Below are 25,855 nucleotides of genomic sequence, written 5' to 3'. Positions count from 1 at the left end.
TTATATGATGGCATCATGTATGTGGTAGTTGAGGCGCTCAGCTCTGGGGGTTTGGGTTCATATATAATCATCAAGTCAAGTTCACGGTGAGAGATTGTGTGATGTTTGTTATGCATCCAAATGTTTTCTTTTGAACATTTTCAATGTGCTTCAGAACAATCAGAAAGTTTGATTTTTTGCTTTTGAGATGAAAGCTAAGTTACTAAGCTAATGTTTGATTGTGCAGAACAGCTTGGACGAGATATCGAAACTTTTGCACAACATGCAAGTCGGAAGTCAATTAATGTTGACGATGTAATTCTTGCAGGTGTCATTTCAAAACCTTACTGAACCTTTTTTACCTTTTTCAAATTTTCAGTGCTAAACTCCTCTCAGTAACTAATTTGAGATTTCCAGCATGAATTTATATATATAATAATAGATTTGTAGCTTGGTGGTGATAGATAAGTGCTGAAAACTGGAAAATTAGCTTCAGAATATTTGTGATATTAATTATGATTGTCCGCCTACATAGACATGCATAATTTAGAGAAGCAGGCTCCCTTGTTTAAAGGACATATAAGTAAGGAGAAGTATGAAATCAGATGAAGGTAAGGAGAACTATAAAATCAGATCGAACTGGGGAGGGCTGAATGAATTATTAACAAGGTTAAATTTGGAAGGCATCAGTTTTTGAGACGGAGTTCCTATTTTTACATTGAGTTGGACGCTTTCAAACTGTCAACTCAAATTGATTGTATATGACTTGTTCTTGGAAAAGATCCTAATCTAGCAGAAACTTTGGCAGCCACAACCACATTCTTTTGGGCCAAAAGTCTTTCATATTGCCATTATTTTGCATTTAACAGTATACAAGACTATAGGTGCATTCACGATGTTCTTGCATTTATGGATCTATGCATATAGATGAAACATGAGCATGTCATGCATGATATGTTTGGTGGCGTCTTCTCTTGGTTTAATTTTGGATTATTAAATAATCATGTTTGATCACATGGATCTCTGAGGCATAGTACATGGTAATGAAATTTGAATGTGAAAGTCCATCACAAGATTTTTTCATTGGCATTTCTTCACAAAGTCCTTTCTACTTCAATTTAGCTTAATGTTCAAATTGATCAAATGCAAAAACTTTGGTTGATTTAATTTATCTTCATGCTCAGCTATTTCTTTAAGCAGGCTTATGAATACTAGTAGATAAGAAATACTCTTTCTTCCGCCTTTTCTATCCCAATTTCTATGATGCAAAAGCATGGATTGATTCTATTTACTGGGAGAGTTAATCATCTCCCATCTGGACCAGTGGGTATGGTCCATTCTTTCCAGGAGCATGTACAAGGCATGTGTGAGGGCTGTGGTGTGGCTGTGTCCTGTGTAAAGATGAGGTGGTAGGTACATGTACATCTCTGAGTTATCTGGACAACAAATTGACACGTATCAACACACAAACCACCTGATCATACACGCTGTCATTTGGCAGCACTTGAAAGATCATATCCCATACAACCCAGCCTCTCTCTCTTTGGGTGAACTGGTGCTGACCTACTCTTCAGTAGCACTTATGGCAACAGTTATCACCAATGAAGCTATGTCACGTGCACATTTAACCCTATGTGCATGTGGACAAGCTATCTCAGGTCTAGGGTTTAGATCAGCTTAGGAAGTGTTCTAGCACTGTTGTGAGCCTGTGCGTAGGCCGTGCATGTCCAAGTACTTAGAGTAGTCGCATATCATCTGGTTGCACACAACATGATCATCAACATGACATTCAGTACCCATCATGAGCATTTTACAGTGCATAGAACCCATTTTGCCTATTTACTCATTTTTCACTTATTATTCAATAAGTGACTTTGTTGGAAAAGTGAGTAGTGCAAATTTGCTAAGTCTCTATAAAAGAAACCTAGCGCTAGCACTTTCTGGCAGAAGAGGCAGAAGAAGTTCCAGCAACTTGCAGTGCACCTTCTCAGCAAGACCGGCAGGAGACCCTAGCGTTTGCAATCAATAGAAGCATACAGTGTTTTCAGTTTGCAGATCCTCTAGCGTTTTGGCTACAGATCAGACTAGCGTTTTCAATTGCAGACTTAGCCTAGCGTTTGTAGTTTCTAGCACATCAGCGTTTTCAGTTTTCAGCACTTGGACACCGCATATTCAGCCATTAGCCTTGCAGATCTCACCTACCCGCAGTAGATCCTCGCCGTACCGTCGAGTCAGTTAGCGTTTTGAGATTCAGCCCGTTGTTCGCAGATCTACGTTTTCAATGTATCGTCGTCACGTCATCTCCATCGCCGTCCTCGCCGACAGAAAGTGTCAGAGATCAACAGAAAGTCAGTGTTTTTGCAGATTTCAGCAGTTCAGTCCTAGCGTTTTCAGATTTCATCTCGTCTTCGTCATTGTCATCATTGTCGTCGACATCGTTGGCAAGTCCATTGCATCTAGACCATTGTACCAGATTTGTGCAATCAATAGCATAGACCTCTCTCGCCATAGAGAGGGGGGCCCTTGGAGGAGGGTTTGAGAACTGTCTAGTGTCGTATTCTTCTTCTCTCTCTGAATAGACAATGAAAACGGCCTCGTATCTCATAGTACACTGTGCAATGACATATGTAATGTACCTCTGTCTCTGGCTCTAGATGGCATAAGCGGCATATCCTGGTATCTGTTGGTGTCCCTCTGAATCTGCCAGTCTCAATCTCGAGCTGATGTGAGGACGTGCGTATCTGGCCAATGACATTGCAAACCATGATTCGAATCATACTTTTTCGTCGTCGAGAGTGCAGATGAAGATGGATCTCTACTTCCCTCCCATATTGTCTACACATTGTATTGCTTAGTTCACACATTTCACGCCTTTCACCTTTCACACCTATCAGCTTAGTTTAGGATTCCGCAGTATTTATATTTTGTTATCCTAGTTTAATTTATTTTGTTAATCTGACTTTGTATCAGATACACCGCATTGTAACTTTCTGGTCTCATAGGTCACTTTGGCCTTTTGAAGACGTTAATATAACATTTCATTTCATTTCTCTCTCTCTCTCTCTCTCTCTCTCTCTCTCTCTCTCTCTCAGTCTCAGCACCTTCATTCAGATTGGCATTCACTTTGTTTGTGATCATTGCACTCTCTCACTAAAGGAACGGAAGCCTCTCCCTTCCGTAAGTAAAAAGAACCCTTGGGCACAGTTCGGAGCACTCATCTTGAGCAAGATCAACATTCATTTCCATTGCACCTTACATTGGTATGAGAGCTTTGACAATGTTCTATATCACTCAAGGAAAGAACCACAAGAAATTTTTTGCTTGTTGCGATCGCACGTAACCCAAGTCCACTTGAGCGTGTCGATTCCTAATCATGTTTTTGAAGAGTGACAGGTAACCCAAGAAAGAAGGGCTTGTCCAGCCTCCCCTTGCTCCTCTTTTCACTCATTGAGAGTGGATTGTGCACTTAGCGGCCGGACAATCGACGTGAGGTGGGAAAAAGCAACTTTGATGTGAGTGCAAGGCTGCCAAGGGGTGCGCCCGCAGGGAAGAGTCGAGCTCGGGTAAGAGAAAAGCCTTCTCAAATACCGATTGCAAGCTAAGAACTCAAGAACCTCAAGAACCCAAGAACCCAAGAACCTCAAGACCCGAAGTTCCTCGAGAACTTAAGTACCCAAGATCTCAGTGTATGGTCATCACCCAAAGCGGAATGGATACTTTGTGTGAAGGTGATGAGCATGGAGGTGGTGACGAAGAATTTTTCCCACTAGGAGGATTTTTTCCGACCCTCCTCCTTTCCCATCTACGCCACGGGGTGCACCAAATCCTATGGAGGCTTTGGTCAGGTCGATGATGGACATGATGCTACAACAAGAGGTGCAACGAGCCACCTTGGATTGCGAGCGTGATCAAGCGCGCTTGGCAGTCGAAGAAAGAAAGGTAGTCTTGGATCGCGAGCGCGAAGAAAGAAAGGCAGCTACGGAGCTTGAGCGTGAGCGAGCACATGAAGCTCAATGCATAGCCACCGAAGAAAGACGACCAGCCTTGGAGTTAGAGCGTGAGGCGTAGAGAGACCAACGCATGCAAGAGTTTGTCCTCTAGGTACACACCTCGAAGTCCGAGCCCGTCAAAGATGTGGGTAGTTCATCAGGTAGCACAAGCAGAGATTCAGACTTCAACAATCCAGTCAATGAGAAGTTGACGTTCACTAAGTATGACGGTCAGATGGATGCTACTGTTGTCACAAGGCGGGCACCACGTGCCAATAGAAAAGAACAGACTGAACAACTTTAAGCACTTCAAATAGCAACTGAATTGAGAGAGAGAGAGACACCACGCGACACGGAGTGGCGGAGTTCCACCCCAGAGATTATTGCCCCCAAACCTTGGCGCCCCTTTTGGTATTCCTTTATATTGCATCAACACAATACAAGCCGGTACTCCAGACTCTGCACCTTCTTTAGGAAGCATGCCAGAGAATGAGCCCTAGCCTCATATTTAAATGCCCTTGGCCTGAAAAGCAGTTAAAGTAAAAAGCCTTTAAAACTCAAAAGCTTCTGGTTCAAAAGCAAAGCCAAAAAGCTGCCAACGCAATTTACGGAAATCCGTACGGCCTGCCACGTCATCAGCCAGAGCAAAATGCGGAAATCCGTACAGCCTGCCACGTCATCATGTAAGCGCAATTTTCGGAATTTGTCTCTTGCCCTTAGGGTTAGGGTTTTTGCAGTTTTAGGGTTGGGGTTTTGAGAATTAGGGTTTGCAGGTTTTAGGGTTAGGGTTTCCAGAATTAGGGTTTCAGCAATTAGGGTTTGTGACAGAAATTAGGGTTTAGGCCCCTCTGCCACATCTGTAAGTTGACTCCATTCTTTAGGCTTTGACACATCAGCAGTTTGTTACATCTGCCCTTCTTGAAAGAGAAAACAACTCAAGTTAGTTCAAAAATTTCCGAGGGTCATTCCGAGGGACAATCAGTTTGCTCTTTTTATTAAGGAGTTAGTTTCTCCTTTTTGCTCTTTTGATCAAGGAGTTAGCTTCTCCTTTCGGCTGTTTTGATCAAGGAGTTAGCTTCTCCTTTCTCCAGATCGGAACTCTTGATATTCCGGCGTAGTAAAATTAGCCATCACACCCAGACCGTACTGATCTTCCACGGGTGTCTTGATGCACTAAAATTACATACCCGGGCAATCTCAATTAGGAATATTCAGTGGTTGGCACATCACAATGCAACACAAATGTCACATATGCATGTTACAAGACATAGAAACATAAAGCCATTGATGAACACTCCTCCCGCATAACCTAACAAGGTCCGGGCCGGGAGATATTCAACGACTCCCTCATCACTCCTCCCGCATAACCTAAAAAGGTCCGGGCCGGGAGATATAGAGGCCTTTTACAAACAAACGCCCCCCAGACCGCAGCCTGCGTCGTTTGGAGGTGCTGAGAGTAACCACTGCTCAGACTTCTTAATACTCCTCCCGCATAACCATCCAGGTCCGGGCCGGGAGTCACAACAACAATTATTTTACAAGCATACAACCAAACGTTGCCCAGGCATTGGCCTGCGTCGTTCGGAGGTTTTCAAACATACAATGAAACGCTCCCCAGGCATCGGCCTGCGTCGTTCCGAGGTTCAAACAATACCAAGACAGTATTTCTCACTTCTCCACCCGGGAGTAAAATCACCAATCATTGAAACCAGTATCAAACCAGAGTCAAACAATTCAAATCGGCACCAAAACAGGTTCAAAACAGATACCATCCATTTTAAACAAAGTTTCAAACAATGCTTTCTTAAACAAAGTTCAAAAGTATCTAACTATAAAACAACTAGAGAGTTCATTTAGGATTTTGTTCGGACAACCGAACTTTGAGGACGACTGGCTTGCCCTTCTGCATCACGGTGATGGTTCGGTTCCGGACTTGGAGAGTCGCATCATTCTTGTCATGCCAAGGCATGCCTAATAGAACGTCACAATTACCCAACTTCATGATATGGAAATCAGCTTTTCCATGATAATCTTGAATAGTCACTGGAAGAGCACCAATGAGTAGTACTACTTTCTGAGTTTGCCCTGTGGCTATCTCAGCTTCAACTTCTCCACCCTGTGCATCATAATCAAAGTGCATCTGCTTTAAGAATTTTGGATGGATGAAGTTCTCTGTAGCTCCGGGGTCAAAGAAAATAAGGGCTTTGAAACCATTGACTTTGCCATATGCTCGACACAATTCATTTGTACTCTCAAGGCGTATGCCATAAATATCAGGAACTAGTCAAATAGCGGGTCTAGCTCTCTCAGCAGGAGGTGGCGCTGAGGTCCTGTCGATCGTTGGTGCGGGCGTCGGCTCCTTTGGTCTATCAGTGCGTTTGGGACAATTAGAATGATTATGCCTTGTTTGAAAGCATCCAAAGCATCGGCCTTCTTGTAGTAAGGTGTCTCGTTGTTGAGGCGTCAAACGGGGCCTTTGCGATTGATTTTCAGGAGAGACTCGAGAATTTGTTCGTTGTTGCGGAGAGTTGTGGTTAGTGGCCGGAGATTCTTCTGTGGTAAACTCTAGCTTTCCCTTCATCAGTTTATAGCCGACTGCGGCATGGTCCATAAGTTCTTGCATGGTAGAGACGGTTGTGGCAAAGGCGGTTGCATTGGATCAGGGTCAGATGGCTGCACCATATTCGTGAAGACTCCCCTGATCGGAACAGATGGCTGAGAAGATTGCCGGTTGGAAGCTCTCGTACTTTTTGGTGCCGGAGGAGGAGGTATCAGCTGGGGCATCAGAGGGGGTAACATGTAGTTCAAAAATTGTTGAAAACCTTGCAGCAGTGGAAGATTGTGTTGAGGATGCCGCGAAAGAATGTCGTGAAGCTCGTTGAGCAGAAATTGCAAATATTCTGTTGAATCCATGAATTCCAAGTATTGGGTTCTTAATTGGCTTATGCCCTGTAAGACACTGCGGTGAAGACGGGAGGGCGCCCGATGCGCGATGAAGTAAGGGTGGGAGTGGCTAATAAGTCCGGGTTGCATGGCGAAGATACCTCAAATAAAATCAAATTACAAAAGCTCTGTCTCCTCTTTCGTAGGACCGGTATGCTTTTAGAAAAGCACCTGCCTGATGCTCTAATACCACTGTCACAAGGCGGGCACCACGTGCCAATAGAAAAGAACAGATTGAATAACTTTAAGCACTTTAAATAACAACTGAATTGAGAGAGAGAGAGAGAGACAGCACGCGACACGGAGTGGCGGAGTTCCACCCTAGAGAGTATTGGCCCCAAACCTTGGCGCCCCTTTCGGTATTTCTTTATATTGCATCAACACAGTATAAGCCGGTACTTCAGACTCTGCACCTTCTTCAGGAAGCATGCTAGAGAATGAGCCCTAGCCTCATATTTAAAGGCCCTTGGCGTGAAAAGCAGTTACAATAAAAGCCTTTAAAACTCAAAAGCTTCTGGTTCAAAAGCAAAGCCAAAAAACTGTCAGCGCAATTTACAGAAATCCGTACAGCCTTCCACGTCATAAGCCGACGCAAAACGTGGAAATCTGTATAGCCTGCCACGTCATCATGTCATCGTAATTTTTGGAATTTGTTTGCGGCCCTTAGGGTTAGGGTTAGGGTTTTTGCAGTTTTAGGGTTAGGGTTTCCAGAATTAGGGTTTGCAGGTTTTAGGGTTAGGGTTTCCAGAATTAGGGTTTCAGCAGTTAGGGTTTGTGGCAAAAATTAGGGTTTAGGTCCCTCTGCCACATCTGTAAGTTGACTCCATTCTTTAGGCTTTGACACGTCAGCAGTTCGTTACGACTGTTATTCATTCTTGGTTGCATCAATATAATGCTTACTTTGCGACAACTAAGAAAACAGAAAGTAACAAAGTTTTGACGGCAGCCATGTATCTTGCCGATGCTGCCATTAATTGGTATCACGCATGGCAAGAGGCACAGTTGACCGAGCAACTAAAGGAAGCCGAAGAAGGCGTGCCCCTTTCTTTCAATTGGGCTGACTTCCAAGACAAGCTCAAGACGCAGTTTATGCCACCTCAGTACTTAGCGCGGTTGAAAGACGATTGGCGTAGTCTCAAGCAAAATGGTATGCCAATTGTCCTTTTCTAACCGTGTTTTGCAACTTGGCACCCAATTACGCAAATCGGATGCAAAGCGCAAAGAGCCATTCCTTTATGGGTTGGATGAGTATATCAAGTTTAATGTCGAAGTACTTGACCCAATAGATCTCATGATCATCTCGTTGATGAGTCTCTCATGAAGTGTTATGGTCATGTGAATGGCAACGCATTGTGATCTTGTTTGATTCTAGTAGTATGCATGATGTGATTGGTGACTCTCTTGTAGACAGAGCCTGCTTGGAGGTTAGCAAGATGACAACTCTCGAGGTGTCGAGCTTTGCTCCTGGTATTGACTCTCTCATTACAGGAGAGTGCCTTGATGTGTTATTGACTGTTCAGCAAGCGTCCTTTTTTTAGTGTCTCCTCTTTCAGGATGTGATATGATTTTGGGCATTAGATGGTTTCGTGGGCATAACCCTCTCAATGATTGGGCGGACAATACTGTCACTCTAAATGCCAAAAGTGACTCTCCCATTATCATTCGTGGTGAGGAAGTTTTTCATTCTTTACCTCTCACTTCTAATGTGCAGGCAAAGCTTGAAAAGAAATAGGAGAAGGAGACTTCTCAGTCTTTTCTTCTGTAAAGCACGACACACATTTTTTGCATGATAGAGATGTGATTGTTGGCAAGGATGATGGTTTGTTGTTAGGTGCAGCGGAATGAATGTTTGCGCTTTGCTCAAGATGAGTACTCCGAACTGTGCTCAAGGTTTCTTTTGTTCTTATAGAAGGGAGAGCCTTCCGTTCTTAATGAGAGAATGCTATGCTCACAAACAAAGTGAATGGACACTGTGCGTGCAAGTGTATGAGACTGAGAGATAGAGAGAGAAGAGAGATACGACACCAGAGACGTTGTAAAACCCTCCTCCGAAGACCTGACTCTCGTTGGCGAGAGTGGTCTACTTGCACAAACTGGTACAATGGGGATGCATGTGATTGATGCAAGTCTAGGCTATGTCGACGATGACGACGGTGATGACGAAGTCGACCTACGGGCTGAAATCTGCAATCTTTCTACTGCTGTCCGAAAACGTTATGGGCTGAAATCTGCGATTAGTCCAAAAATGCTGATTTGGGGGCTGTTTTCTGTGGGTCTTTGTCGCTGAAAATCTGCAGGTTTAGGGCTGAAAACAGAGGTTGCTTAAGGCTGAAAACTGAGGTCTTTACCGGCTGAATTTTCTACTTCTTTATGATTGGATCTGCTGGTCTTTCTTTGCTTGGAATTGCCAAGGTTGGGATCTGCAAGCGCTAGGTCATTCAAAAACGCTAGGGCTGATGTTCTAAAAAACGCTAGGCTAAGGTTTCTCAAAAACGCTAGGCTAGGGTTCCTAAAAAACGCTAGCTGCTTGGGTTTGCTGGCGATGATGTTGATGCAGAAACGCTATGCCGTGGGAGGTATGGCGATGATGTGCTGGTGCAAAAACGCCATGCAATGCTGGTGAAGAAGCGCTAGGATGGGGGATCTGCTGCTTGGAGGGAAAGTCCACCAAGGCTTGGTCTTGCTGAGAAGTTGCCTGTTGAGCTTGGCTCCTGTTGCCTCTTCTGCCATTTAGTGCTAACTTTGGTTTGCTTATATATTTTCTTACCCAAATTGCCCTACCTACTTTTGTTGGAAAGTCACTTAAATTAATAAGTGAAAAATGCCAAAAATAGGTAAAATAGGCTAAATGCATTGGAAAATTCCCTTGATGGAATCTGATGGATTCTGAAGAGAATACTGGTGATCATGTTGTGTGCAACCAGAGGATATGCATCTACACTAAGTGACTGGGCATGCACGGTCTACGAATAGACTCACAAAAGTGCCAGATCACTTCTAATCTAGACTGACTGGACTGATTGAACCCTGATCATGCTGTAGCTTGTCCACGGACACATAGGGTTGGATGTGTCACGTGACATTTGCATGTTGATTTTTCTAGTGAAGCTAACCTCATTGCAGATACGATCAGTCACGAAGTACCGATCTTGGCTCTCGAGTCGAGGCCCAAAGAACTCCCTCAAGAAGTATTGTGTGTTCGCATGATTAGTCCGCACACATTGTTCGAGTTTTTCATTCATGACGGTTTCTTGTATTTTCGTCATTGTCTTTATGAGTTCTCTTTCCACAGGCATGTTGTATTGTACGATGCACATGATTCACTCACAGATGCACAGATGAGCACATATATATGCGGATCAATCTTGAAAAGAAAAAAAGTTTGCATTCAAGGAATTCACATTGTTTACCGACTGTCCGTTTTGTCAATCGCTTTTACATGTCTCTTCCTTGGCATGACATAGTCTTCGATAGAGCTCGAGAAAGATTGTCCATCAAGCATTGCATTTCCATTGTGATTTGCCACAATTGATAGGTTTACGTCAAAAAGTCAAGTTTCAATCCCACTTTTTGCGTGTGTTTAGTGAACGGTTTGACACTGTCACTTTGTTCATTCGCATTGCATGCACAGTCTTTTAGAAAGCATAGTCTTTTTCCAGGTACTCTACATGGAATGGGTATGTTTATGATTTTATGTTGGAAATGGTTTCAGGAATTTTCCTCCTCGGAGATTCTTGAAGAAGGTGGATATACGTCCATAGACGCAGTTGGAGCATTGAAGCCGCCATAGATCACTTTGTCGCTTTTGACGCGGCCCAAAGAAGCAAACATTGCAGACCTTCATGAAGTTCAGTGTCGCACGACTCACGCATCAGAGTGGGCCGGGGAAGAGTTCTTCGCAAGATCCCTGACGTTGGCGCTCTCCCTTGACGCCATACATCTCGGTACCGGTACCTCACTTTGAAAAGGAGGGGATGTCACAACCCTATGTGCATGTGGACAAGCTATCTCAGGTCTAGGGTTCAGGTCAGCTTAGGAAGTGATCTGGCACCGTTGTGAGCCTGTGCGCAGGCCTTGCATGTCCAGGCACTTAGAGTAGTTGCATATCCTCTCGTTGCACACAACATGATCATCAACATGACATTCAACACCCATCATGAGCATCTTACAGTGCATAGAACCGATTTTTGAATTTTCCTATTTACTCATTTTCACTTATTATTTAATAAGTGACTTTGTTGGAAAAGTGAGTAGGGCAAATTTGCTAAGTCTCTATCAAAGAAACCTAGCGCTAGCACTTTCTGGCAGAAGGGGCAGAAGAAGTTCCAGCAACTTGCAGTGCACCTTCTCAGTAAGACTGGCAAGAGACCTTAGCGTTTCCAGCCAACAGAAGCAGATAGCGTTTTCAGCTATCCTCTAGCGTTTTGGCTACAAATCAGCCTGGCGTTTTCAGTTGAAGACCTAGCCTAGCGTTTGCAGTTTTCGTCGTCAAATCAGCCCTAGCACATCAACGTTTTCAGTTTCAGCACTTAGACACTGCAGATTCAGCCATTAGCCTCGTAGATCTCACCTACCCGCAGCAGATCCTCGTCGTACTGTCGAGTCAGCCAACGTTTTCAGATTCAGCCCGTTGTTCGTAGATTTCAGCATTTGCATTTTCAGCGCATCGTCGACGTCGTCGCCATCGCCTTCCTCGCCAACACAGTGTCAGAGATCAGCAGAAAGTCAGCGTTTTTGCAGATTTCAGCAGTTCAGCCCTAGCATTTTCAGATTCACCCTGTCTTCGTTGTCGTCATCATTGTCGTCGACAAGTCCATTGCATCTAGACCATTGTACCAGATTTGTGCAATCAATGGCATAGACCTCTCTTGCCATAGAGAGGGGGGACCCTTGGAGGAGGGTTTGAGAACCGTTTGGTGTCCTATTCTTCTCTCTCTCTTTCTCTCTCTCTCTCACTCAGTCTCAACACCTTCATTCACAGTGGCATTCACTTTGTTTGTGATCATTGCACTCTCTCACTAAAGGAACGGAAGGCTCTCCCTTCCGTAAGTAAAAAGAACCCTTGAGCACAGTTCGGAGCACTCATCTTGAGCAAGATCAACATTCATTTCCGTTGCACCTTACAAGCTATGTTGCCTCCTTATAATCATCAACCACATGGACCTTGTTTACAGTAACATCCACCTTGGCATTGGACACTCATTAATGTGTTTTCAATGAAGTGGGGAAACCTTCGGACTAGCGGATTTCTTAGGTTGACCATTCCACAATCAACCGACCTCAAAGAAAACGATCTTTATGAAATCCCGCCTAAATCAAAAGCAACATTTAGGTGGAGGATTCGAGAGCACACTATTGTTAGGTTCTGTGAGAGCAGATAAACTTTCTAGAGTCAAAGATGACTTAATGTTTGGGAAGGTATAGGTGATGATTAAGGCGGAGTTGAGCCTTTTGAGGGGTGACATTGAAAAAGAGATGTATGCAAATGCGGAGACTTACAAAAAAGCTATGTATGCAGATATGAGGAAAGATGGACAAAGAGATGCTTAGTAAGCGGGATGAGATGTACACATCATTGAAGGTTGAAATGCAGATGATTGTGAGGGCATAAGTGAATGTAATGGAATGTATGATGCAAAAAAGATTAGAGAATGCACTTGTGCATTTGAGTCTTGGAAATAAAAAATGGAAGAACGCATGGATGAAAAGGATGCATTGATCGAAGCACTTAAGGGAGGCCTCACAGCTTGCAAAAATACCCCTGCAAAGAAGGGAGAAAATCAACCCTCAATGATAAAGGAGCTCGAAAGCATTAAGGAATTGGTAAAAACTCTACGGGAATAGGAAGAGCAGAAGGCACGAACACCTCTTTATGGACGGAGCACCTATACAAAACACAAGAGAAGGTTGATAAAGCTGAAAAGTGGATTGATGACGCAAAGAAAGGAAACGATAAGATGCTTGAAGCCACAATGACTGTAAGGTGCAACGGAAGTGAATGTTGTTATTGCTCAAGATGAGTGCTCCGAACTGTGCTCAAGGGTTCCTTTTACTTACGGAAGGGAGAGCCTTCCGTTCCTTTTAGAGATAGAGTGCAATGATCACAAACAAAGTGAATGCTTTTGTGAATGAAAGTGCTGAGAGAGAGAGAGAGAGAGAGAGAGAGAGAGAGAGAGAGAGAGAGAGAGAGAGAGAGAGAGAGAGAGAGAGAGCGAGAGAAATGAAATGATATATTAACGTCTACAAAAGGCCAAAATGACCTATGAGACCAAACTGAATACAATGGTGAGTCTAGTACCAAGTCTGGGTACAAACAAAGAAAACTACAAACTAGAAACTGAGATAGGAGTGCTATCGACTCCTATGGGTGGCTGGTAAGTTGAGCAATGGTATAATGCCACAAAGGTACAACGTGGGGATAAGTGTTACCATGATACAATATAGCAATAGCATGAAGCCTATCCTGATCAACACTCTGGGTGTTGTGCTAGAATCGTGTGGATCCTCTGCCGCAATCTCCGTCGGTGCTGCATGGCTCCCCTCCTCAGTCGTGGTCGTCTCGATCTCCCCAACTCTATAGCTCGGTCATTGAGAGTACCATTGGTGTGTATGGGTGGGAACCGAGCTCTGTGGTGGTGGTGGCCCCTCTGCCTCTGTGGTACTCGGACTGAAGAAATCTGAGATGCGTCTTTGGGATTGTCTCTGTCTATGCCCTCTCAATAGAGAGTCTCTATGTCTATGTATCTCAAGTAGAAATAATCCGAGACACCTTTGATCATGATATCTCATGACTCTATCTAACGAGTCAAAACCATCTCTGAATAAACAGTGAAAGCGTCCATGAATCTCATAGTAGACTGCGTAGTGACATATGGAATGTAACTCTGTCTTTGGCTCTGCATGGCATAACTGACATATCCTCTTGTCTGCTGGTATGCCTCTGAATCTACCTGTCTCAATCCCAAGCTTGTGTGAAGATGTGCGTATCTGGTCTATGGCACATTGTAACCCATGAGATAGATGTGTGTCCATGAGAGAGAGAGAGAGAGAGAGAGAGAGAGAGAGAGAGAGAGAGAGAGAGAGAGAGAGAGAGAGAGAGAGAGAGATTTGATTTGATATTCACGTCCACGGGGGGCCAAAATGACCCATGGGACCTTTTAGACATTCTCCTCTTTCGAGGGTGTGTTACTCGTGTGACTTTTTTGTGTCTTCTGTGAGTGTTTTGTGGTGTTCTAGTATGCGGGCAAGATATGTCCCGAGAGCTGTAGCGGAGGGGTCCGTTTTTGAGAGCAACTCGGCGAGAGTATGGCATCCGTGTATGAGCTGCTGAAAATCAGCTCGAATATGTGCGTATGCTGGGCATTCTAACGTCACATGTGCTTCATCTTCAAGGGCTCACATAGTACATGATGTGCATATTCTTTTCTGAGCATCAATTTTCAGCCAGCCGCCTGTTTCTATCTTAAGCAAGTGTGATCTTGTACGCATCAGCGTTATGGCTTTTCTTGCCATATGGGGCATAGGCGTTTGGATGTGTACTTGGGCTTCCGGCTTGCTTGTGCTGTAGAGCTCCCAGTATTTTGTGTTGACATGTTTGCAATAATATTCGAACTTGGACCGATGTGTGGTCGTTCGCCATTTATTGTGAAGGCATTCAAGTAGTGCTATTTCAAAATTCAGCATACATTCCTCTTCTTCCCCCTTGACAATCGGCATGTCCACATATGCCTCTACATTCCATTTTGCGAACCACTTCCTTATGTCTTGGATAAGACTCGATGTTAAGAATTTACTTTTCTTAGTCTTTTGTAGTGCACATCGGTCTTCCATGCTATGTGGGGGATTCGAGTGGAGGGCATCAGTTTAAATTTCATAATGTATGTAAACATTCTTTGCAGGGCTTTCATTTCGAGGGGTCTTTTGCCTGTTTCCAAAAGCAACACTGAATACGATGTAGTTTTTTTGACTCCCAGATGTCTACATAGGAACTTCTTTTGTATCTTTTCAATCTCATTCCATGGGTGGGCTGAGATACTAGCTCCCCAAATTTCTACTCCGTATAGGATGGCCTGTACTACACACGTCTCAAATATAATTGCTTTAATTTCCCATCTCTTGATGACTTTTTGTGTATACATGTTTTCAAGTTGGTAATATTTGGCATGCCCCACATCAATTCTATTTCGTGCGCATTGTCCCCAAGCATAATTAGATGGTATATCCATTCCCAAGTACATAAAGCTGTCTACTCTTTCAATTTGCTTCCCTTGGTACATGAGAGTTGGTTGAATTTCCTGTCTTTTTTGAGTCCTCACTAGCATAAACTTTGTCTTGTTTACATTGATTGAGAGCCCCGTGTTTTCACAAAAGGTATGCATGGCATCTACCAATTTTTGAAGAGATACTATATCATGTGCAAAAAGAGCAACATCATCTGCATATATGAGTAGCAGAAGTGTGAGCATTCCGATGGCTGGTCCATCTGGTTCTTCTGCGAGTGCCTGGGGTATGAAGTCCTCAATCTGGTCTATGCATAGCCCGAAGAGAGTTGGGGATAAAGGGCATCCTTGTTTAACTCCCATGTTGCTTGAGAATTCCTTGGACATACTTGCATGTGTTTTCAGATGGCATAGAACTCTTTGGGAAAGATGTGCCACTGCAATTCTGAGATGGAGTGGTACCCCGATACTTGCCATTCTTTGCCATAGGCCAGTTCTCGGGACCGTGTCGAATGCCTTTGTGAAATCAACAAAACAACAATACAAGGTTTTCCCTTTTAGCCGGCTCTCTTCCATTAAGACCCTGAGTGAAATAAGGTGGTCAATCGTACTATGCTTGGGTCTAAAACCTGCTTGTCCTATTGTGCGCTTGCCATTTGTTTCTGCCCATGAGCTTATGGCTTGTTCTAGAACACTCCCCAGAAGTTTAGACATACATGATCCAACCGTGATGGTTCGGTAATTAGTGGGCTGATTTACATCCCCTCTTTTGAAAAGTGCTTTTATCCAATTTCTTTGCCAGTCTGCTGGCAGCCCTTGTGTGATTGCCTTATTAATTAATCCATGTATCCATTCCCGTGCAATGTTGCCTGACCATTTGAGCATTTAGAAATTGAAGTGTAGCGTATCGGGTGCTTTACCATTGGCTAATTTTTGTATGCCTTTGGTCACCGTTGTGAAATCAAAAGGCTCTTTTATTGGAATTTCATGGCGCATATCTGGCATCCCCTGTGCGTCTTCATGTACATACAATTGTTCCACATATGCATACACGTCTTCTGGACTTATGTCTCCGATAGTGTCCTGCCGCTTTCCTTTCATTCTCAGTCATTCCCCCTTGGGGTTCTTTTTGAAATTTGCTATGGCCTGTGTTTCAGTGTGCAACTCATATTCTCTTCTCTTCCTTCGCTTGAGAGTATTGTTGATCTTTGCTAAATCTACCCATGCATTGGCTGTTTGGGGTGTTAGCTGCAACTGTTTCTTTGCATTTTTGCATTCCTCATCGAACCAGGGGTTGTGTGGTAACCCTTTCCTGCTCTTCCCTTTTCTATATGTTTTCCCCATTGTTTCCTCTACTGCTTCGCATAATGCATGTTTGAAAATTTGCCAGGTGTTTTCAATGTTAGATGGCATACATTCTTGAGCAAGTTTCCTGTCTAGGCATGTTGCATATGCTTGCTTCTTATCTATTTGCATCTTATATGTCCATGATCGGGGTTGGGGATGTTTTTCCTCAATTCGAGCAGGTATGTGCAGCCATACATGTATTGGTGTGTGGTCTGAGCTTGGTGATCTGTTTCCAATAGCGAGATTATGCACTATGTGGGACGCCTCATAGGAAACCAATACATAATCAATAGCACTCATGCCCTTATTGGCTGTATAGCATGTACATTCCCCTGAATAAGCAAATCTTTGTGCTCCGTTTAAGGCTAGGAGTTGCAGTGAGGTCATCATACTAAGCAGAGCCACGCCTTGCGGGTTTGTCATTGGATCTCTTGAGCATCGTTTCCATATGGGATCTATTGCATCATTCTTATGCTCCGTTTCCGGTGTTGTCATGAAATCGACCATTTGCATTTGGGCATGTGCTATCCGGGCATTCATATCTCCAATAAGCATAACCATTCCTTCCTGTGTATATTGATTAATGTCTGCATACAAATCCTCAAATGGGTTGTTTTTCTCAATGTTGAAAGCACCATAAAATGGTGATTCCCTGTGTGGGATATAGCACCCTGCGATGAACACGGGTTTGCCCCCTGTTGCAATTTTAATCCATATGTACCGTTTATGAGCATCCTTTTTGCGTACGGTGATCACTTTTTGGAGCTCTTCTCTGTATGTCACTGCAACCCCTCCTTGGCCTCTCATTTTTGTACATGGCATCCATAAAGATTGTGTTACATATCCTTCGATGTGTGGGATTCTACAGGTCTCGTGCTCCCACATTTCCAACAAGAAAAGTACATCTGCTTGAGGCAAAACTTCTGTAAGGCCTTCCCCTTTATGCCATGGAAAACCTCGGCAGTTCCAGCTTGTCACTTGTAATTTCGTGGTCCCATGGGTCCCGTCTCGTCATTTTTCTTCTGCTTTTTCCTCGGCTGAGGGTTCTTTCTTTTTAGTGCGTGCTTCATAAGCTTCCCTCCTTGCTTGCTGTTGACTAGGTGTTCTATCTTCACTAATGTAGAGGGTGCTCCCCTGTAGGTAAATGCGGGCGTTATCGAGAATTATAGTTCTCTTACGTGCATCCAGTAGTGTGCATACGATTGCTTGGTTGGTATCGGGCTTCTTCTTGCGGACTCTGTGTGCCCCATATACTACTATATCATGCATGCCAAACTTGGTTGAAATCAAGTCCGTGATGTCCGTGTTCAAGGTGAGAACCTTTTCCGTGTCAGATTCGGGGATACCCCGAATTACTATATTCATTTTCCTCTTCTCTTGCTCATTGTACTCTTTGTTCTCTTTATCCTCCTTATTGGCATACATTTCATCACCCATATGCGTAGCAATCTGGTTGGGTTGCCCGCTTCTCACCATGTTTGCCCAAGAAACCACAGTTCTGGATACATTCTATGGTCTTTCACATATGTGAGCAATTTTCTCATCATGTGTGGTCAGAGCATCCTGTGTCGTGAGTGTTTGTTTAGTGAAAGCTTCTTGCAGTTCTTGTATCTGTTCGTCTTGTCGAATGAGCCGCATGTCCTGAATATGAAGTTTATGTTCCAAATCTTGATTTTGTAATGCAAGAGTTTTCATCTCCTCGCTTTGCTTCATGATTGTGTTTTGCAGGGATGTGAGAAACCCCCAAATGTCCTACATTGAACACGTGATCGTGTTTCCACCTGTTTCTTTACCTGTACCCGGGTTTGTACCTGTTTCTGCTTTCGGAGATGCTCCCTTCATAGGTGCCATGGTGCGTGTTGGTGATGACCGGAGAGAGAGAGAGAGAGAGAGAGAGAGAGAGAGAGAGAGAGAGAGAGAGAGAGAGAGAGAGAGAGAGAGAGAGAGAGAGAGAGAGAGAGAGAGATGAAATGAAAATGAAATGTTATATTAACGTCTTCAAAAGGCCATAATGACCTATGAGACCCGAAAGTTGCAAAGTGGTGGATCTGATACAAAGTCAGAGTAACAAAATAACCTACCAACAGTACAAAACAAAGATATATACTATGGGGTCCTAAGTTGGTCGATGTGAGCCAAGCAACAAACTAAGCAAAAAATGGGCGGCTAGTTGGGATAGCTGAATCACAAGAGATCTATCATCGGTCGTTGGCGAATCGAGAGAGAGAGAGAGAGAGAGAGAGAGAGAGAGAGAGAGAGAGAGAGAGAGAGAGAGAGAGAGAGAGAGAGAGAGAGAGAGAGAGAGAGAGAGAGAGAAGAATACGACAACAAAAGGTTCTCAAACCCTTCTCCAAGGGCCCCCTCTATGACGAGAGAGGTCTATGCTATAGATTGCACAAATCTTGTACAATGATCTAGATGCGATGAACTTGCCGACGATGTCGATGACAATCATGACGAGGACGAGGACGGGCTGAAAACTGAAAACGCTAGGGTTGAAATGCTGAAATCTGGAAACTTTGATTCGCGGTTGAACACTGACACTATGTCGGCGAGGATGGCGATGACGACGAGATCAACTTGGCTTATGTACCAACACAAGACAACCTTGGAGATCTTTTCACAAAGGCATTGTCTCGTGAGAAGTTCGAAGCTTTCCGCAAAGCTTTGGGCTTACTCCCCTTTGTGGATTGATCATGTCCTCAGGGCATGGCATTTCCCTATACTCTATGTGCTAGCTCTCGTTCACCACATCACTCCCGGGGGGGATCTGTTACCATATACATGTGGTGGTGATGTGTGTGAACATTTTTAGGACCGCCATGGCATTTTTTCCCTCACTAGGAGGTTTTTCTCCCCATGCATTGTATATACCAGAGTTACCCGGAACGCGGAACGGGAACGGCGACGGGCCTCCCTACGGAACGGGGGAACGGGAATGGGCCCGGAACGGGAACGGCGCGGAACGGCAGGCTAAAAAAACACCCAAATATTTTTTTTTTTAGCGTTATGTGTTTGAATACAAGTAGTATTAGAGTCCTTTGACTCTAATACCCACAAAAAACACGATTCGAAGACCATTTAACCTTATTATGACTTGATTGGGATGTGAGGCGCCCAGAGTACATAGCCAGATGAACAACAATGAGCAAACACAATGCCCATAGTACATACACAATGCTCTCAAATAATTGCAAGAGTAGTAGTCAGAGATAACACTTTGGAATTAATTATGGCTAACATAGTAACAAGCCTCAAGGGTCGCCAGCGGCCAAGGTGCTACAAAAAACCAAAGGGGGGCAAAGTTCAAACCAGACTTCAGTGACCACAATACCAAAAGACTGAAGGTGACAAATACCATAAAGATGCTAGTAGCTACAAATGGCAAAGAGGGCAAGGCTCAAGCAGCCATACAAAAAGGTGGATAAATGGCAAAGACTCAAGACTCAAGAGCCACTAGCCTGAGAGGCCTCCCAATCCGTAGTAGCCGGCTGTAAATCATGCACATCCTCCCATTCCTCATCATCGAGGTCTAGGTCCGGCTCGATCTCAGCCACAGATGAAGTACCTGGTGTTGGTGGATGTGCATCTCCACCCGCCTGAGAAGCCTCTTGCTCCATCTCCCACTGTGTAAAAGGATCTGTTTGTTTGTCTGTACTCTTGCAAAGCATTTTCAAATTTGCGCTGACGAAGACAAGATCATTAACCTTCTCCACTCCAAGCCGATTTCTCTTCTTGGAAGCAATGTGGCTAAAGGTACTCCACAATTGCTCCAAGCATGAGGTACTAACTGACTGGCTGAGAATACGGATCGCCAATCTCTGAAGCTCAGGGCCATCATAGCCATAGTCCTCCCACCAAAGCACTGAACCTATTTTCCTGCGATCAATCTGAGCATCTGGACTGCCAAATGATCCCCGCATCTCTCTGTACTGTCTCAGCTGATCTCTGACAATGCGTCGCCCATCTCTGTCTAGAACCATCTTGTTTAAGATCTCTGCAAATTGGTTCATGACTTCCCTATCTGTCTCTTGCCCTGCACCTTGGAACTCTGGATCCACCATGTACGCTGCCCCGTGTAAAGGAGAGGCATATGAATTCCACCTCGAGCTGCAAAGCGCATGGATCTCCTCATATCGCTCTGCGTTCGGCTCAAGCTGCTCAATCATGCGGTCCATTGCCTCATAAATCTTGCCAATGCAAGGATCCATGTCATCCAGAACTCGAAGCAAATGAACCACCGGTTTTACCTGTGCATCTAGACTCTTGAGCTCCTTCCAGAACTCAAGATCCTCTGCCTTATCCTTGCACAAAATCCCTGCAACTGTCTTTGCATAGGGGGAGGTGGTGAACTCATCACTGATGAAGACCTGTCGGACCGCATTTTGACATTCAGACAGCTTGCGTACAAGAAGAAAGTTGAATGCGAAGCGGGTATCTGAATACTTTAGAAGCACTTTGCCGCGCGACCTCTTGAGGTACTCACTCCGAACCGAGTTGTGATTGTTGATGAAAGTAACCATCTTCACTGCATCAGCAATGACTGGAGCAATCCAGTCTAGCTTGCCGATGTCTTTTAGAAGGTTGTTCAAGCAGTGTGCCATGCAAAAGCACACTGTCACATGCGGATAGTGGCCCTCTATGATAGCTGCTGCTGCCCTGTTTGATGCCTCCCCATCTGTGACAAAGGCCACCACGTGTTGCTCACCGATGGTTTCTATGACCGCTGTCCACTCTGCAGAGAGGACATCGGCGGACTTGCCACTCTCAGTGGCATCATGAGAGTGCACAAAGTACATCTCTCCACTGGAGTATGCGACGAGACCATGGATAGATCTCTTTCTTGTATCGCTCCACCCGTCAGCAATGAGGGAAACGCCATGTTTTGCCCAAAGACGCTGAATGTTGAGGGTTGCTTGCTCCACGATAGCCTTCTCTCGATCGAGCAAGGTGGTTCGGAGAGCCTCTGAAGATGGAGGCACATAGCCGGTGCCATACTCTCCTATCCGTTGCACCATGACTTTCCAATACTCCGACCTATTTCGATCAAACATAGAAGAGGTTAGTATCAAAAAAGTGGAAACGACGATAACGGAAGAAATGAGAGAGAAGATTGATGAATCATAAAACAATGAACATACCTCGCTGCGACAAATGGGATATGGTCGTGATAGAAGAATCGGGCCACGGCCGCATCCACCTCTTCCTTCTTCTTTGGGTCCCAAGAGGTGGCAAGGGTCTTTTGGCGACGAATTGGACCTTTTGAAGATGCACCAACACCTACACCGGGTAGAGAGGAAGAAGGGAAAATGAGGGTCTTTGGATCAATACCTTTGCGTGCCGGCCTGGCTTTATGGTTGAATTGCCGATGCTTTTCCTCGAGCTCCTTCCTCTTCTCGATGGTTACGTTGGCACAAAATTTCACCTCATGTCCCGGCACTCGAAGAAAGTGTGCCCTCACTTTGTCATGCCCCCCTTTCCGCGTGTAAGAGCATAGCTTGTATCCCCATGCATGAGAACCTCCCGCCGCCGACAAGGTGCCCTCCGAGGTCACTTCATCCCACCACGACCATTCCTTCGCCTTTTGAGTGTTGCCCGCATGAACGGAGGGGGTTGAACGAGAAGAAGAGGCCATGGATGATGGATTATCTGTGAAAGAGAGAGCTTGATCTTGAACTTTGAGAGAGAGAGGCTTGCCGCTTGATTCCGTGAGAGCTTGAGCCTTGAGCCTTGAAAGTTGAGGGTTAGAACTTAGAAGTTAGCCCAAGAGAGAGAGAGGTTGAGAGCTTGAGCCTTGAGGCATGCCGCGGCGCCACACTATGGCTTGAGAGTTGAGAGCAAGCTAGGGAGAATGAGCTTGGCTTGAGAGTTGAGAGCAAGGCTCAAGCAAGGGAGAATGGGCCTTGAGGCTTGATGAGTGTGTGAAGAATGGGGGAGGAGGGGGGCATTATATACTTTTTTGAATGCTGAAAATGGCCGTTGGCTGCCTAACAGTCATTTTTTTCAATTTCAAAAACTGCCGTTTATGGCTATTGAACTTAAGAGTGGATATCATCAGATCCAAATTGCTCTTGGAGACGTCTACAAGACAACTTTTGGTTTGTACGAATATTTGGTGATGCCATTTGGCCTCACGAATGCTCCAACGACACTCAACCATAGGATGGATAGGATTTTGAGAGAGTTCACTTTCTTTGACGACATTATTATCTTCTCCAGGAATGAAGCAGAACACAAACACCACCTGTTGCAGGTTTTCCAGGCACTACGGAAGCATAAATTGGTTATAAATGCGAAGAAGAGCAAATATTTCTTGCCTAAGATACATTTCTTGGGACACATCGTCTCAGCAAGAGGGCTAAAGATGGACCCCGTCAAAATTGAGACTATTCGTTATTGGCCTGATTTGAAGAATGTTCATGAGGTTCGAAGCTTTCTGGGCTTGTGCTCATGTTATCAACAATTCATTCGGAAATGTGCAGCAAAAGCTTCTCCTTTGCATGTATTGAATCAGAAAGGGATACCTTTAACCTGGGGCCCAACAGAGATTGCAACCTTTCAAACTCTCAAAGAAAAGTTGACTACGGGACCAATTTTCGCCTTGCCAGACCTGCAAAAGCCATTCGAAGTTTATTGTGATGCTTGTCGTCGTAGTTTGGGAGCAGTCTTGATGCAAGAAGAGAGCAAGATGTTTTCACGTCTTGAAATGGCTGCACAGATGATTTACGGGAAAGAGCTCTTGGCAGTTATCCATGCTCTTACACAGTGGCAACACTTTCTACTCGGAGCTAATTTTACCGTCTTTACAGACCATCAGAGTTTACGCTACTTCTTGTAGCAAAAGCAGCTTTTGGGAAAGCAGATGAGGTAGGCTAACATCTTGTCCCAGTTTCATTTCCAAATGGTCAATGTTCAGGGACAGAAGAATTTAGTGGCAAATGCGTTGTCTAGAAAGCTATTTCCACGATACATCATCGAAGCTTCGAGAATATGATAGATCAATACGCCAGAGATTCTGATTTTACAAATATCTTTCATCGGATACAAAGTGGAGAGACAGTTGACGGCTATTCTAGACGGGATAGCTATTTGATGCGGAAAACGATGTTGTAACATAGCATTTGAGAGAAAAGGTTTTGACAGAGTACAATTGTCCACCCTTTTCAGGCCACCGCTGCATTGATACCACCTTGAAGGGTGTTGAGTGTTACTTCTATTGGCCGAGGCTCAAAAAGGATGTGGACGAGTTTGTTCGCATTTGTTTGGTATGCCAAAAGGTCAAGTTTGACAGGCATAAGACATCAAGACTTCTACAGCCTTTATCCATACCCTCTCGTCCTTGGGAAAGCATTGCCATGGATTTCATTTTTGACCTTCCCAAGACTCAAAGTGGACATGATGGCATTTGGACAGTCATCAACAGATTCAATAAGCAGGCCCACTTCATTCCGGTAAAGAAGACAATTAAGCCTGACCATTTGGCGAGACTCTTTATTTCACAGATTTTTCGGATACATGGCATGCCTAAGTCCATAGTTTCGGATAGAGATCCCAGATTCACTAATTTGTTTTGGATGCCAATCTGGGAGAACATTGGCACGGAGTTGCAGTTCTCGTCCTCATTCCACCCGCGGATGGATGGGCAATCTGAGATAGCCAATTCATTGGTTTTGGATTTATTGAAGTCTTACATTTCGGATCAGAAGACTCAATGGGATGTCACGTGACACATCCAACCCTATGTGTCCGTGGACAAGCTACATCATGATCAGGGTTCAGTCAGTCCAGTCAGTCTAGATTTAGAAGTGATCTGGCACTTTTTGTGAATCTATTCGTAGACCATGCATGCCCAGTCACTTAGTGTAGATGCATATCCTCTCGTTGCACACAACATGATCATCAGTATTCCCTTCAGAATCCATCAGATTAAGTCAGGGGAATTTTCCAATGCATTTAGCCTATTTTCCCTATTTTTGGTATTTTTCACTTATTATTTTTAAGTGACTTTCCAACAAAAGTAGATAGGGCAATTTTGCTAAGTTAATATCTAAGCAAACCCAAGTTAGCACTTTCTGGCAGAAGACGCAACAGGAGCTTTCCGCTCAGCATGCAACTTCTCAGCAGAACCCGCAGTACCCTCAGCAACCGCAAGCCTTGGCGACCTCCCTCCCAAGCCTAGCGTTTCGAGTTTCCATCACCATCAAGACCCCACGATTGCTTGGCGTTTACCCTTGCAGTCATCGCCAACAACTCCAGATCCTTGGTGTTTTCTCCCATGATCGCCAGCTACCCTAGATAGCCAGCAGATTTCATTAACGCTAGCAAAGGCAGGTAGCGTTTTTGGTTTTCAGCCAATCTGAAACCGGCCCGTAGGGCGGTAGGCGTTGGCTTTCACCCGAAATTCTTTACTTTAGACACACACACACAGAGCACTTTGCAAAGGTGACCTGTAACGGGAATTAACACTTAATCACACACACGGCTCGGAAGCTAGAATGCTCCGAGTAGACGCCGACAACCTGTAGGCCCCAAAATTGGCGCCCCTTTCGGTATTTCTTTATTCTTTAGGAGGGTAAAGTACAGAGAAGAGTCCCGGGAATCCTTTGACTGTATCCCACTAGATACCGCTTGTTTTGGCCAAATTTCGGCAGCATAACAGTCCCTAAACTTGCGCGAAACCAATTTCCCTGCTGGAACTCGCTTCTACTGGCGTATACCCTCTGATTCCTGCCCAAAAACAGTAAATTCAGCACGCTGTATTTACTGGTTTTTGCCCTGTTTTCAGCCCCAAACAGTCCCCTAACTCTCCTCTGCCAGTGGGGCACGATTCCCAAAGGTTCTGGCATCCGTATGGCTGAAAAACAGTAAAATTACAACGCATACACAACGCTGATTTTGCACCTGTATGGTGAGGTTACGACCCTCACCAGTGCCTGCTTTGGAGTAGCAGCTAGCTACCCCTGTTCCTGCTCAAGGAGGCTCTTGCCTCAGCACAAAAGCATGAACCCACACAATTGTACATCAGTCAAATGAGGAGCCCTCTTGTGGGGCATCACATAACTGCACGTAGGGAAGAGAGAGAGCAGTGTGTAGTGTGCAGGGCATCACTCCTAGCACCACATTGTACATGAGAGGGAAAGGAAGCACTCCATAGCTCTTAACATGTTACAAAAGCTGAAATGAGACCTCTCCCAGCTTAAAAATCAGCGCCCATTTTTCTGTAGGAGGAAAGTCCATGAAAACTGACACTTGGCGCATTTACAAGCATTTTCCCGTTTTGGGTTCGCCGCTTAAAAATATCTTGACCGGTTGCCCAGTTGACTTCGCGGCAGAGTTGTAAAATGTTCCCCTAGTCATACCGGAGGTAATGACGCGAAC

At 44.6% G+C, this 25,855-nt stretch overlaps 1 protein-coding gene across 3 annotated transcripts in view; it reads left to right on the top strand.

Moving 5' to 3' along the window:
* LOC147439648 (Histone superfamily protein) overlaps positions 1-25,855 on the top strand; it is a 58,351-nt gene that overhangs the window by 13,897 nt on the left and 18,599 nt on the right. For all 3 annotated transcript variants that reach the window (XM_086485462.1, XM_086485463.1, XM_086485464.1), the window contains exon 3: positions 227-307. In XM_086485462.1, coding sequence (XP_086341588.1) covers positions 227-307 — 81 coding nt within the window. The remainder of the gene's footprint in view (positions 1-226; positions 308-25,855) is intronic.

The sequence above is a fragment of the Adiantum capillus-veneris genome, chromosome 16, assembly GCF_014529385.1.
Source record: "Adiantum capillus-veneris isolate H3 chromosome 16, ASM1452938v2, whole genome shotgun sequence".
NCBI lineage: Eukaryota > Viridiplantae > Streptophyta > Polypodiopsida > Polypodiales > Pteridaceae > Adiantum > Adiantum capillus-veneris.
This window is presented reverse-complemented; position numbering and strand designations above follow the sequence as displayed.